Here is a 15,697-nt window from a genome sequence, read left to right as displayed (position 1 = left end):
AATCGGAAAAATATTGTTAAAAGTGTACATTTCTACATCCGGACGATATATCCCCCCCCCAACCACCCACCCACATACATTTTTTATTTGTGGAATTTTTACCGTAAATCCACCTGGAAAAGTAAAACGTTGACACCATAACCTTTTTGAAAAGAAATGAAACATCCATCCTTTAGTCCGAAAAGATTCTTCTGTAAAGTAGCAACTAATGTCAATTCAAAACGGTTGTTTTACTGTAAGTCGTTGTTGTAATTTAAAAAAAAAAAAATCCCACTTGTCTATAGATAAATCCGCCGAAAGGGGAACTTTACCGCTACCACAAACACCTGCCGGAAAGACGTGCACGTCAGACGTCAGTCGTTGGTCACGCTGGTGCCATCTTGGATCCCGGCGGGGCTCCGTTACCGGGGAAGGGTGACGTGGATGTGAAGTGAAGCGCCGTGTCACTCCCCGCCGAACAGCCCCGAGGACGCGGAGGGACGCAGGTCAAGTGAAGGGCCTCCGACCCGTCTGACACGGAGACGCGCGGCAGCCGGAAGCGAGTGCCACTCCAGACAACGCAGGAGATTCAGCGCGTGTTTGAAGATGCGGCCGAGCGTGCCGATCTTGCACACGGTTTAAACGGTGGGTCATCGTCCGGTACCGAGTGACGCTCAGCGTCGTCGTCTGCTGCCACTTTTCTCAGTGGTTATCTGAACACCTCTCAGTTGTGTACCGTTTTTACATTTCTGGGGGAAATTCCTGTCACGTTAGAGCTCTTTGTTCTGAGTTTTGATACGACTGGACCCCTGAGAGAGACGCAGCGAATCATGACAACGTGGCTTTTTGAGACTTATTTTCTAATGAATGAGCGGAATATTTTCACGTGCACCGGCGGAAAACTAATAAGAAGGAGTGGCTTCAGGTAACGACGGCAAAACGGCTCGTGGGAAAAAAAAAAAAATGTATGACTTCGTATTTCATGAGAGAAGTTGAATGGGAGTGTATGGAGCCGGAGCTCTTTTTGGAGCCAGACCCCTAATGGCCGCTGATGGTATTGCTTACAGTAAAAGTGAGGATTTCAATGCAAAAACTGTTTACTTCAGCCTCAAACTTGTCATTTCCAGTTGGTATCGAGCACTCGGTGAAAGAAACTAAAGACATGTCATCAAACTGTTTTCCAGAATGGCTGCAAATGCACCAAAAAAAAAAAAAATCAAATATCAGCACGAATACAATTGATCCTGCTGACAATTAATGCGTTTAAGTCGGAATGTTTTTTCCTGTGTTTTCCGTGTGCTTGCAGCATTCGAGGGTCAAAGGTCAAAGGAAGACGATGTCAAACGACACGTTTTAGTTTTTTTGGTTTTTTTTAATGGTTTCCATCACTGATCTCAGTCAAACACTGGCAGGCATTAATGTGCTTTTAAGCAAGAACAAATAATGGCGTGAGTTTTCTAGAGTGAAGCGGTAAAGCAGAAAAATAAATAGTACTGTGTACAAAAATACAACCTCACTGTATAAACGCTGCACCGTACGAAGCGAAAGAGACTCGGCCTCCGACCGGCACTTTTCAAAGACAAGTCAAGCCTAAAAATGATTCTGTGGAAAGCATGCAGAGGTGCAGGTCTGCAATAAATCCCTCCAACATTTCAATTCAAACTAAATGACATAAATAAGCATCGTTTACCAATAAAACCCACATGAAGCAATTTCAACGTATTCTTCAGGAGGTGCACGCGCGACCGAAAAAAAAAAGAAAAAAAAAACGCCTCTGAAAACTACTTGTTGGCAAAAATTGATTTTCAAAATTGATTCTTTTAAATCACGCTTGTTCTATATTTGTGGCAATAGTCATTTTGGATTAAGACTTTAGCTGGTTAACGTTCGCTCGCGTGCGCAGCGGACTGTAAACACTCAGCAGCGGACGTCGGGACGAATCAATGGCCACCGAAGGTCAAAACCGCTTCATGTGAATTTAACTACACGGTGACTGTAATGAGATAAAGTCCCCTTTCTGATGTCTTTTTATGAAATATTTTTTTTTAAATTTTAAAAGTACCTGAGTAAGAAAACACAGGATCCCGTAAAAAAAAAAAAAAAAAAAAAGACAAAAAATGTCTCAAAAAGTAAAAGGATGATATGGCTGAAAACTTGCGAAGCTGCTGCGGTCGTAGATCAAGAAAACAATCAATTTCCATAAGTGTCAAAACAGATCTCGGTCACTCATGCAACAGAAAAAAAAAAAAAGAGTGCACACAACTGGTTAAAAACTGTCTGGAAATCTCTCGTGCGACGTCAAACGAACAGTGTCATGCATCTTTTATGAACGATCGATAATCGTTCCTAATCTTTCCACTGACGGAGCGGCAACGTCGGCAGATCAAAAAAACGTGACGGGGGACGACAGTCGCGAAGGAGCCGCTTAGAAAAAGGAAGCGGACGCGCTTCTCGGCGTTTTGCGCCACTTGAAGCCATTCATGAGAAGAAATGCTGAGCAAAAAGAAACTTCACTTCTCACTAAAACAAAAAAAAACCAAACACGCGGGGGGTGGAGGGTTCAGCTGCAAACTCCAGATATGTCAGCTCCAATAGAGGCAGCCTCCTTTCACTGTCCATCATGCATCAGGGGTATGCAAATACCCCCCCCCCCAAAAAAAAGCATTAGAAAACATCAATAGCAGCAAAATATGAATAAATAAATAAATACATCATATCACAAAAACACATTCATCTGTGTTTTTTTTTTTTTTTTTTTTTTTTCCCACATGGCACGGAGCACAACAGCAAAAAAAATAAAAACCGACTTTTAGAAAGTAGGAGAAGAAGAGTAGAAGTGCTGCTTCCAGAAATAGCTTCGGTATTTTTGGAGCTAAACTACACGACACATCGTAAGATCAAAGCGTCAGTCCGGGAACGGGCCTCGTCCTCGTCCGTGGATTCGACGAGGGGGCTCCTCGGTGACGTCTCCATGCTGCAGGCGACACGTTACTGGACCTACAGTTTTTGCTACTGCACGCTGGGCTAAAACAGACATCGAAGACCCGCGCCGCTCAAACGGGCCGAGCTGCGATCCCCAACTTGTGACCGTCTGGCTCTGCGGTTGCAGGCGAAGGACTCGGAGGTCTCGAAACAAAAAAAAAAAACCCCGGGGACGGGAATCAGTCTTTGCTCTCGGTGCGCGTTCGCCTGATGACCGACGAGAAGAAGCTTCGACCTTGCGGCGGTCCCATCAGTATGGGAGCCTGGTTCTTGTGGACGATCTCGATCTGGTGTCGGAAAAGGGAAAAGATTTAGCTCGGCGGTGTTTGTTTATTGGGGAGGAGGAGAGGGTGGTGTGTGTGTGTGTGTGTGTGTGGGGGGGGGGGGGGGGGGGGGTGTTGGGTGTGTGTGTGCCATATGAGGGTGGATCCCCAAAAAGTTTTGGGACCGCTCTTGTTTTTGTGCGAATGATGTGCTCGCAGCAGCGGGATGCTGAAACCTTTTTGCAAGTCGCTATTCCCAGTTTTGACTTGAGCGTCGCGAGTTACACAATTTTTTGCGATTTCACGATGGACCTGAAACTGGATCCGAGCGCGCACGTCAAAGTTTGGGTTCCAACTTTGGGCCTTCAACGTTTCCCCCGCCACGTGCTGTGGTCAGGCTCATTTTTCGGAGGACCCCAGAACTCGGTGTTGAACAGTCTGACCCTTTTGGGGTGGTGGGGGGGGGGGGGGGCGAATTAAAGGGTTGCACAACGTCAAATAAAACCTCACGATCCTGACGCGCCTTCTTCTTCGGTCTTGGCCGGTGGCGTTCTCTTGCCCCGGCTCGCCGCTTCATCGCTTTCGGTTTTAATAATCAGTTAATCACTGATGTCAGTCATTAAGCATGAAACGGCTGCAGACTTTGTCGATTTGCGTCATTGGAAATTAAATAACGTTGGGCTTTGAACTGTCGGTCAGACAAAAAAATAAAATAAATGACAGTTTGTTTGAGTGTTTTTTTTAACAGGCAAATTAAAGTTTCCACCTTTAAGGTTGATCGATGGCACCGAAAGGGATTCCTGAAAGTCTCTTTTTACCTTTTATTTGAATCAGTTAAATCTGTCCGCATTAAAAAACAATGACGCCACGGTGCATTAAACTCGGTGCTTTCTTACCCCACAATTTAATTCAGTGATGCATCAACAACAACAACAACAAAAATTTCCCATATGGGTCGGACATCCTTATGGATTCTTGTCAAGCGTATTGTGTTGGTTTATAAATGTATATTTGAAAGTCTTAACACAACAAAGTTTGTCGATACGGTTCGTCGTGATGGATTAACGTAAAGTTTTTTAATATCTGACAACATCCTGTTTGCCCACAATGATGCCTTTTCTTTTTAAAAGTTAAAATTATAGATGGATGGAACAACAAATATCAACCGCCAAGGGTTGTCAGATTAAGCACATCATTATACTGATGCACTAAGTGTCTGAACGCAGTAATGGGGAGGGGAAATGCTGCCATCTGCATTCAAAGGACCACGTTCACTTCAAAAGCAAAGCTGCCATTTATTGTGGTTGAACTCCGGCTCCGTGGCAATTACCAGCCTTTTGTGGGCTTTTCTGCCGTCATTAAAGGTGATTGATCTTAATGTTTCTGATGCACTCTACGATAAACACGGTAACCTCTCGGGACGTCGGCCACAGAAAGAAGATCAGAAGGAATATCTTAAGCTAAATTTTGAAGGAAATTGAGCCCGTTTAAAAAATAAATAAATAAAGGATGCAACGTTAAGCTTCATACGCCTCAACGAGGGTCTTATGGTGAGTTCAAGTGGGGTCGTATTTACCACGTACACGACAAGAGTCCGTATGAACGGCGTCCTCTTGTGGTATTCGTGATGTCAGAACTCGACATTTTCTAAAACCCTTCGAGTTCACGGGTTGTGAAGTGTTTGCTGACGTTTACGGAAACGGCAGAGGCCATTGAAGTTCATTCTTCGTTGGATTTTAAGCTAATATGTTGTAATTTTAGTCACGTAGAGTTCGTCTTCGTAACTTAGACGACAGCCGACGTCCGAGGAAAGTGTTGCTCTTCCCAACAGCCTCATCTTTTCCCTCTCTACCTTTTGTATAATCCTGCATCACGTTACCCTCCCTGTTAGCCTCCGTGGCTTCTAGACGCCGTCCGCGTTGCCTAGCAACAATGTTTTTACGACTTAACCACTTGAACGCCGGGCCACCGAGTACCATTTGGACGCGGCAACAGAGCAACAAGGGTCTGAGACAAAAAGTTCAACAATTAGAAAGAAGGAATTTTTGCAGCGTTCTCCGCTCGCCGTCTTTCCAAAAAAAAAAAATCCTCCAAATTATAAAAACTGAGAGGAAAAAATTATACGTAGTCGTCAATACAGAGGCACGACTCCAGAATCACATCTTGTAATAGAAGTGCAGTTAGTGGCAGAGAGACGTTGACACACGTCACATGTCACTTCGAAATGCAAATAGCGAGACGGCGTTCAATATGTTTATTCATGCGGAAGAGCCGAGAGGCATTTGCATATTTGCTGTTGTCGTCGTTGTTGTTGTTGTTTAATAATTAGTGGATCCCGTTGGAACTGCGATCCTTCTAGAAGCATTTAACAGGTTGAGGGATTCACGTCCGTCTCCGACGTACGGCGTGGAGAACACGCCGTGGAAATCACGGTGAGCTCGATTATGTGTTGTCAGACTCCGACTTCGCTCTGCGGCGTCGCGCCGGCGGAGAGGAGAGCACTCGCCGGCTACTCGTTTTGTCACGGACCGGCTGCTTTTAAGCCTCCGTATGTAAATCTCAGCGGCACTTCATCTGCAGTGGCGCTCTAATTAAAGCTAAACGCGAGCGTAATCAGCGCAAACCGACGAGTCTGGCTTTGAAAAAACAAAAACAAGAAACGAACGAGCGAACACTTTGTGGAGGTACGTCGTCGGCGAGCAAATTAGAAGCAAGGGAGACTCGCGTCAGGGAGGGTTTGTTTTCGTAGATTACTGGACAAAAAAAACAAAAAAACAAAAAAAACAAAGCGGAGATCTGTGGGATAAATGAAAGGAACAGATAAATCGCTCTTATAATTTGACTTCATAGACGGAGAATCGTTCGGAGCAAAACCAGTTTGTAACCAGTTGTTATATTCCTTCTCTCAACGTGTTTGAATGTTTCTTTCTTTGTCAAACTGTCACCGCAGATGAAAATCTGTCCACATTTACATAGAAATGACGTTATTTGATGTGAATTTCGCTCCGATAAAGAGGTCAAGTAAAGCAGAAATGTTACATTTGAATCAGTCACTAAAGCTTAAATGTTTTTTTGATTTTTTTTTTTTTTTTTGGGGGGGGGGGGGGTGGCATCACACTTTGACTTTATCTTCAGCTGACACTTAAATAGGTTTTAGTTGTGCAGATGTTTCCAGTTCTTCTGGCTGATTAGATCCTGCTGTGGTTGCAGTTGGGTGGACCTCTGAGGAGAATCACTGAGCCTCAGCACGCATGACGGGGAGCTCTAATTCAGGCCTGAGTGGAGTCACCTGTGCAGGTGGACCGCCGGCTGAGAGGGAGGGGGGGGACTCTCGCCAGGCGAAAACAGTTTTTCAAGCCAAATGTCAAGAACCGCTGACTTCCACTCACAACTCAGCCTGTCCCGACTAAAGATTCACTGTGTTTGTGTTTCTTAAGGTTGCCGTGGCAGCGGAAGGGTCCGTCTCTCCCATATTTTGAATGGATCAACAGTCGTTTTACAAACTTAACAAACGGACTTTCCTGCTTGTCTGTCGACCTCTGGACGTCTGGAACTAGAACTTCGATTTTTTTTTTTTTTTTTTTTTAATTTCTTTTCCCCCCCGTACAGGACAGTAGTTCACAGCTACATGTTTTGACTGATTGGCTCCAGTTGTTTTGTGAAGCAGCTGTGGAGACACGGTGAATTATTTGAAGGACTTACAGTGCAGGGAGTCTGCATCCACGGCTCACCGTCAATCTGCATCGGGAGCGATTTACTGGTTCTGGAGACGGGACGAACAAGCCAACGTGTTAAATGACAGTAAGAAAAAAACAAAATCTGTAAAACAAGGAACTGAATGTGCATCTGTCCCTTGAAATGACAAATTATTATCCTTATATTCAAATACATAAATTCCCTGCATTTTTTTTTCCTCCTTCTTTTTTTCTACTTGTTGACCGAACGCTGAAAAAAAAAGCATCTGACCTGATGGTGACAGAGGAGCACTGCGCCAGGCGTCTCCCGGCGCTCTTCAGGCCGGTGTAGATCTGACCCATCTCCATGGCCCCTTCCAGCCCGACGACCTCCAGCAGCTGGTCGGACAGGTCTGAAACCAACAGAACAAAACGCATCTCTAACGGTGGAAAGTCCTGCTGCCGCGTCGAAGAAATCGTGAAGAAATGGGTAATTTTGTTTTGTCGTTTGCTTCGATGGGAATCCACGGCACGCCTTAAAAGGACGGGTCTGCGCCGCCAAATATGCAAAAAAAATGATCTAAATTCAATTAAACGCGGCATTTGACTCGCTTTTCTTCTGCTTCTGAAAGTTATTTGAAAACAAAGCGACGCGTGAGGAAGCGAGAGAAGAAAGTGAGAAGCAGGTGAGGAGGAATTAAAAAAAAAAAAGAATAAAAAAAAAAAAAAGCACGCGACATGTTTCGTTCTTCGCTTCTTCTTCCGCCTCATAAAACATTTAAATATTCACCGTTTAAAAAAAGGAAAAAAAAAACAACAAACAAAATCAGGTAACAAGTCACAAAATAAAACAGCTATTAATTAGATTGCAACGCGAGGCAATCTTGTGATCATATAATTATTAATTTCTCTCGTGTTTTTCAGTTATGAGCATTGATTCGGCCCCTGCTGGAAGCCCCCAGCGCCACGCAGGGCCCATCTGCTCCGGCGGCCCGCTCCGCTCTCCGACTCTCCGTCGACTCGTCCCTCCGCAAATTAAGAAGCTGCTGCCTCGCTGTCGGGAGCTACGCAGACACTAATTGAAACCAAGAAACCCGTTTTTTTGGTGTTTTTTTTTTTTAAGGCACTCGGTGGGGGCGCGCGGGCGCGTTGAGCCCGCTGTCACTGATCGCGGCCGTCGCCTCGGTTTCCTGAAGGAGTGTCGTCGCCGATGTCGCCGCCGCGGTGAGATGTTGTTGCCGTCGCCCTCCGAAGCGGCCCGGTGTCCAGCTGTCGGCGCGGTTGATGGACACGCGTCCGCCCCGATCTCGGCGCCGGGCTGTGATCGCGGCGCTTTTCCAGGGTCGGTGTGTGCGCGCGTGTGTGTGTGTGTGTGTGTGTGTGTGTGTGTGTGTGTGTGTGTGTGTGGACACACGGCAGGTTGACCTCCTGACTCGCTGCGACTCACATTGTGACTTCTCACGTTGGTGCGAGCGGCTCACGCAGCCACCGCGCTGACACCTATGATGGATGGCGGCACCGCGGGGCGATTCGGGGATTCCTCGTCGCCCCGGGATACAAACATCCACCGTCTCTAACAAGGTCAGGTGGGGTGTGAGGGGAAGGGGGGATCGAGGGGGGAGGGGGGCGACCCTGTGAAAGCCAGTGTACGTTCAGAAACTCAACACAACACCGCTGCTCCTTTCCTCGTCCCGACCTCCGCGTGTTGATCCGCTGCCTCCGACGCGCGGCTCGATTTTTAAAGTTGTGTGCGAACGGGGAAAGCTGCGAATGAATTAAGAGTCGAGGAGAGTTCGACTTCGTAACTTCGATAACAGCCTACGTCTGAGGAAAATGTTGCTCTTCCCAACAGCCTCGTCTTTTCCTTCTGCGTCTTTGCGTTCCCTGCGTTACGTTAGCCGGCCTCTTTGCTTGCTAAATTGTTAGCCTCCGTAGCTTCTAGACGCCGTCCACTTCGCCATCGCCTAGCAACAGTGTTTTTTTTTTTGTTTTACCACTTCAACGCCAAAGCACGCGGTGCACACAACTTCCCGTGTCGTAACTACGAGCTCACCAGTTCTATCTGTTATTTTTTTGTCACTTTACTTTAGAGTTTGACGAGAAGTTCGATGCTCTGAGTATGTCTGACTTTGGCCAAAAAAAACTACTTTTTAAACACAAAGTTAACGTCACAATTTGGTTTATATTTCCCAAAACGTGTGACATACTGTGTTGCTTTTACCAAAACCTGACACAGTTGATTAAAACTGGTTGACAAATGTTTATTTCAAATCAATAAATCCCTTGTTAAGACCAAGCGTAAAAAAAAAGAAAAAGAAGAAGCATGTCTTAACGTACCAAATTTGCTTAAAATGAGCCAGCATTTCAGTATTTCCATTATCTATTTCCAGCTCAGTCTTATTTTCCCTGTAGTTTTATTAAGTGAGGACTCATCATTTCCATAATGAATGAAAGATTTCGTTTGATTTACTCACGAATTTCCATTTTTATTTTCAATTACCCACCATTATTTCTCATATTAGGGGTTTTAAATGAAATACCGGGGATAACGATAAAAAGTGCTCCCTGACAAATACAGAAAAGAGTCACCTTTTTTTTTTTTTTAACAGAAAAAAAACAACAACCTGTGGTCAAACACGAACCAAATCAGCGCTCACCCAAACTGACAATCTGCATGACGTTGCTTCGCTCAGGCGATGAAATCTTTTGACTGCGCGACACTACTGAGGCGGACGATTGCGGAGCGAGTGAGTGACGGTCACGTGAGCGAATGTCCATACGGGACAGCAATAAAAAAAAATTACCAAAAAAGTAGCACTGTGTCTTTTATAACCCGGGCCGTGTCGAGACTTGCGGGATTATAGAAGACGGCGTCGAACAACCGGCTGCCGAGGGCCGTCCGTCCGTCCGCCCGGCGGCGCTGACGCATGCGGAGCGACAGCGGCGAGAGCGGGAAGAAAAATAAAAGACCGACAGTGACGGGAGAAGAGACGGAGCAGCCGATCAGCTGCGAGTCGGACTAAGGAGGAGTGGCGTTGGGGTGGGGTGGGGGGGGTAGGGTTGGGAGGGGGTGGAGGAAGGGGATGGGGGGTGGGGTGGTGGTGGTGGTGGTGGGGGGGGGGGGCGATCCTCCAATGAAAAGCTTGGCGGGGGCTTGTCACGGGGCATCAGTCCCGAGCATCAACCTCCTCCACCCACACACATGAACCCCCATCCCCCACCACCAACACCCTCACCCCACCCCCCCCCCACACTGCAAAAAAAAAAAAAACTCAGTCCCATTCTAAATAATTCACTCTGCAGCCATTCCCTTCCACCTGAGGGGCTTGTCTCCTGGCGTCACCAGCGGGACGATTTAACAGCTCCCGAAAGGTCAGGTTTTTTTTTTTTTTTTTATATCCCCCAGCCACACATCCACACACACACAAACACACACACACACACACACACACACACACAAAGAAAAAAAACACAGAATCCCCACCAACAGTTTGATCGGTGCGCCCGTGTTTACCTCTAAATATACCGCTAACTCCCAATCTGACAAGTCAGACCGCTCACCTTGAGGGCACCTTCCACAAGGGCGTCCATATAGACACGTGTACAATACAGGTGGACACCCGACACACACACGCACGCATGCACACACACACACACACACACACACACACACACACACACACACACACACACACTAAGTGCCTTCCAAGGTTCAGACCGCGGCCTCCTTTTTTTTTTGTGCACCACAAACACAGAAATGATTGATTTATATTCAGGGATTAATGGAGTGTCCCCCCCCCCCCTTCCCCCCCTCCACCTCCCCCCTCACCTCCTCCTCCCCCCTCGCAGTCTGTCCTCCTCTCTGCCACATTGTGCCAATCACATCGTCACATTAGGGACGTTACAAGCATCCAAACACGCACCGGCGTCTCTCATTTTTTTGCTTATTGGATCAAAAGTAGAGTAAACGCTGCTGCTGCGATTCAGGGACTAATTTGAAATGTACTGACAGATTTTTTAACAAGCTCAACACCTACAAAGGGAAACAACAACAACAACAACAAAAAAACCTTTGTATGAGGCTTCACAGAGATTTGTGTTTTTTGTGGGGTTTTTTTTCCCACCAGTCATGTTCTGACCCGTGAAGTCTCACAAGGGATCAACCGGCAGCCACGTCTGGAGATCCTCTCTGACTCGTCATGTTTCGAGGCCGACACCGATTGTAACATCCACTTCACGCCCCGAGAACAAACACGGCGTCGCTGCCGGGAAAGCCAAAACAACAAAAAAACATACCGAATGGGCACCGGCGAGACGTGATAGAAATAAAATACCCCCAAAAAAACAAAATACATCCGCAATACAGGGCTTCATGTAAACACACACACCAAAAACAGTTTTGGTTTAACACGGGAGCAAATTTCAGAAGGTATCTACTCAATTGATCTTCGAGCATCAAAACATTTTTGACATTTAGGAGTCATAGTAGTGAAACTACTTGTCATGTGTGTCAAGTGTGCAGCTCCTGTTCGTCCGTTGGACCGGCGCTCTGAAAGCTTCGAGTTTCGGCATTTCGGCCGTCGCCATCTTTCTAATTTGGAGTCAGAAGTGATCATATTTGGACGGGCGGAAAACTTGACCGCACCGCAGGCCTGTCAATCAAACGGGCATGGCACCAAAAATACGACATTTTGAGGTCTGATATCAAATTGATGATGGAATTATTTTCAGATGGGCCGCCAGAAAAAAACTAATACGAAGGAGTGACATGGGTCCGTAATGACGTGTGGGGGGAAAAAAAAAATCGATTAGCTTTGTATTTCAAAGCTCCATCGGTCCAGTGAATCCTAAAAATAACCGCGGCGTCGATAGTGACTTGGCTAGTTAACCACGCTGAACGGAGGTGATACCAAACAAATGGTACCAGCTAAGGTACAACTTTTGTCAGTCTGGTAGTTGTTGAGATATTTCAGTGCGCAACAGGCTGAATGACCTTTCTTTAACCCTCGCTGCCAACATGGCTATAAAAAAAAAAAAAAAAAAAAAAAGAAGCCAAATGCAAATAAAACTCATCATTTAAACATTTCCATCACGGTTGCCACGACTACTTGTTAAACTGCTAATACTAGCTTCGACTGTGAAAAATATCCTTCTGCTGCTTTCGCTGTATTTCTTTTTCTCAAGAAGCGCTTTAAGTCGTTGACGTCTTTTCACCGTTACCCCGGAGCAGCTGACTCATTATATTTCGTCCATTCATACACGTTCCCATTGACGGGCTTCCTTTTGACGTAAATGGATTCGGGGGTTTGCCCCGACACTCCACTCAGTCCGCTCCGATTAACTGAGCCTGTCCACTGGTGCCTACACGGGCCATTAATACACAAGTGACAGTTCCAAACAGTGACATGATTGCACCTCTTCTTTGCAAACAAAACCTGCTGGCTGTGATTCACCTTGTCATCAGTGAAATATTAATGTGCTCTGGGAAAGTTTGGCCAAAAGTTTCGTCTTTGATCTACCCGATAGGAACAAGGACACGGGCTGTGATGTGGGCTTTAGGGAACAGAGCCTCCTATACTGCCCAACATATTTAACTTACGGTGTTGTCGTCCTGTAGCGCAACACCAACCATGAACTGTAGGGTGCCGGTGGAAATGATGATTCACCAGTTATGTCACCATGTGTTGAGATTTATGCTTAAACCTTTAAGATCTATAGTTTTGTTGTTGTTGTTGTTGTTTCCACCATGAAAAATATCCCCAAATTTATAACAAGCAACAGCTGTCCCTATTTTTTTTTCTTATCCGATCACAAGACCAGATGAAGATTTAAAAAGATTTTCTTATCCACGCGTATGGTGAATGCTGTGGCTCGTTGATACCGATGTTTTTTTTTTTACTCCTGTGTGAACGATGCGCAGGTTATGACTTATGAAATACAAATTTGTGGATGTGGCCTAGGTGTCTAAAGCCTGGTACCAAATGACAAGCTGTTTTCTAATGATAAATAGTATGAGAGCAATTTAAAAATTGTTTGGTTGCCGGTTTGGTAACCAGCCCTGCTTGTGTGGCCTCTTCACTCAATGGGCCCGCCAATCAACAAGCATCAGAAAATGGTAGAAGATTGCATTTTAATAAAAGCCGCAGCCTTTTGTCTTGGTACAAAGTCCTCCAGGGAGAAAACAAGACTGAGAATCTAGAAGATGCTCCACCAAATGTATTAACTCTGCTGTTAAACCCACCTTGAACTGCAAACGTGAGTTCTTTGGGGTTGAGCACCGGCGTCGTTCTGTCTTGGCTCTTTTTGCCCCCCTTGCGGTTACCCCTCCTCTTCTTGCTCTCGCCCCAAAGGTTGGAGCCGCCGTGCATGCTGGGAATGTTGAGAATGGCGATGCCTTCCAGGGAGATGCTGCTGAGGTCCAGAGTGATGCCATCACACTTTTAGAGAGGAGAAAGAAAAAAAAGGAAGGAAAGGGATCATTTGGTTAATCTTTTTTAATAAGTTTAAGGCTAATGTAAGCTGCATTTTCCTGTTTGTTCAAGCATTTGTAAATAACAGTCTGAACATAAATTTCAATCACAATAAATCTGTCTGAGCCTAAGTATGAACCTTGTTTGCTATGCCCCCCTCCCCCGTGCAAAACCGGCCTTAAAGCCGTAAACCGGACCGTATATGGTCCAAAATGGTTGGTCACCAAATATGGTGATTGAATTAGCATCTTCAGGTGGGTTAGTATGGCCGGGCATTAGTCTTTAAATGGTGCTAAAACTCCCGTGTAGATGGAAATTATTTTTGTTTCAAACCAGCCACCGCATCAGTGCGGACGTAGCTAAAATAGCCAATTTTTTTACAAATCACCGGGATCCATCTTCATCCTCGTACCTGCTCCACTCCAGTACTCCAGGTACCTATCCAGGACTAATTAATAAAGACCTCTGCACTGTGTGGGTAGCTCAGAGAATGGGGGAAGATGAATTGTATGGACGGCATCTTCATTATCACTCAATATCACACACAGCGGGGTCGTGTAAGGCTAATTACCTGTGTGTTGAACTGAGCTTCTGTGAGAAGTGGGTGTGGAGGTGCGCGGATCACATCAACACTTTGTCTGCGTTCATCTGAAACTAGTATGAATTTGTGCTATTTATGGAACAGGGGGAGGGATGACCAGAATATTTTCAACGTGGCACCATTATTTAACAAATCAGACCTTCTTAATGATGCAGGGAATGTATGACTGCTTTAAATGAAAGAGTTGATAAAAAAAAAAAAAATTAAAAAATTAAAAAAAGAACAGTGATTCCTTCGGTTTGTCTTTTTCTTGTACAGGTCTCCACAAACAGAAAACACACGGTTTGATTTACCTCAACCTCCAGAAAGTCGTGGAGCTTCTTACATGTGGCCGAAAAGGTCTCCGAAGTGCCGAACTCAAAGTACCACAGCTTATTCTTTGTTCTGGAAAAAAAACAACACAAAAATAACATCAGGAACTGTAAAGGGACCAAGGAAAAAAAAACATGGGAGTGTTTTCCCCTCACATCAAAATCTGAAGCTTCTGTCTCTAGTCCCCTATATGCTGAACTCGTATATATATACAAAAAAAAAAAAACACCACAGAAACGAGTTTCGACGCAGGAAATACACCTCTAATGTTTACCGCTGACCAAAATCACGCTGTCATTAATCTCCAAAAGGATGCATAATGTGCTTCATTAATCACATATCGAAGCGCAATGATGAATCTAAAGCCAGTTAAAGAGGCGTCTGAGGGAAGCACACTGGGTGGCGAGTGGGTACCCGTGCCCGGCGTTAAGGCCCGGGGAGGGGCATTAGAGGGTAATCTTACCTGCCCTCGCAATTAACAGAGGACTGGGGTGCTGCTCTCCGGGCTTCCTACGGCACACGCTCCCATTTGTTAAGGCTGATGATCAATGACCTTGCAGGGGTGAGTCACCATCTGTCTGCTGCGCTACTTTACTCTGTGTCACGGCCATACGACCATGCGAACAAAGCATCACTGCAATCTTTAATTCAAGCACAAAAAAATGTATTGTACTATTTTATATGTATTTTATTTGTGAATTGACGCAGTGGTCTGAGTACCTTTAACCTAAATCCGAAAAAAATTGGAATAAGGTCGTGTAGAATTGAAGAGGAAGCACCATAGCTAAAATGAATAAACAATTATAATGGAAATTCTTAAATGATGTAAAATTACAAGTTAGCGCGATGCATTTTTTAAAAAAAAATTCTGATCACTGGCATACGTTTAGGGACATATGAGCTGGATCTTTGAACTTCCCTTCACTTGAAAAAAAAAAGGTTATCTGATAGAAGTGACAGTCATTTCAACTAATTCCATTACAAAACCAAAAAAACCCTTCTATTTTATCCTCTAATCTCGGTGTGGTTGATGATGCCGAGCTGACTGCTGCTATAGTTTATATCCTTTTTTTTGTTTTTCTTTGGAAGCACAGATTACAGATGGCTTTTGATGTCTCTAAGAAACAACAGACAGCAGCACATAATTTATCTGAAAGACTCAAGCACAGAAAAAAAAAAAAAAAGCGTACAACATTGCTGACACGCAGAACCGAATACGGTAAAAAATGGCCTTCTCTTAGCTGGAGTCAAAGCACTACAAGAGGGACGTATTAGTATAAGCAGAGTAACAATCACTGAATTATTGATTTCCTCATTAGGACTTTTGTCAGGACCATTTAGCCACTTTATAAATGGGCTTTCATTAGGGTACTTGCAAGGTAGCCCAACTCACAGTTGATTTATAATGTGCAACAT

At 45.0% G+C, this 15,697-nt stretch overlaps 1 protein-coding gene across 1 annotated transcript in view; it reads right to left on the bottom strand.

Moving 5' to 3' along the window:
- Window positions 1–1,058: 1,058 nt before the first annotated feature.
- dgkb (diacylglycerol kinase, beta) overlaps window positions 1,059–15,697 on the bottom strand; it is a 56,983-nt gene continuing 42,344 nt past the window's right edge. Inside the window, 5 exon segments of the mRNA XM_069141907.1 lie at window positions 1,059–3,248; window positions 6,927–6,987; window positions 7,191–7,311; window positions 13,140–13,335; window positions 14,263–14,353. Of these exon segments, the coding sequence (XP_068998008.1) occupies window positions 3,141–3,248; window positions 6,927–6,987; window positions 7,191–7,311; window positions 13,140–13,335; window positions 14,263–14,353 (577 nt within the window). The 3' untranslated portion in view covers window positions 1,059–3,140.

The sequence above is a fragment of the Embiotoca jacksoni genome, unplaced genomic scaffold (genome assembly GCF_022577435.1).
Source record: "Embiotoca jacksoni isolate LCO1_2020_lvr unplaced genomic scaffold, fEmbJac1.0.p SCAF_93, whole genome shotgun sequence".
NCBI lineage: Eukaryota > Metazoa > Chordata > Actinopteri > Embiotocidae > Embiotoca > Embiotoca jacksoni.
The sequence above is the reverse complement of the archived record's forward strand: the minus strand, read 5'-3'. Positions and strand labels throughout refer to the sequence as shown.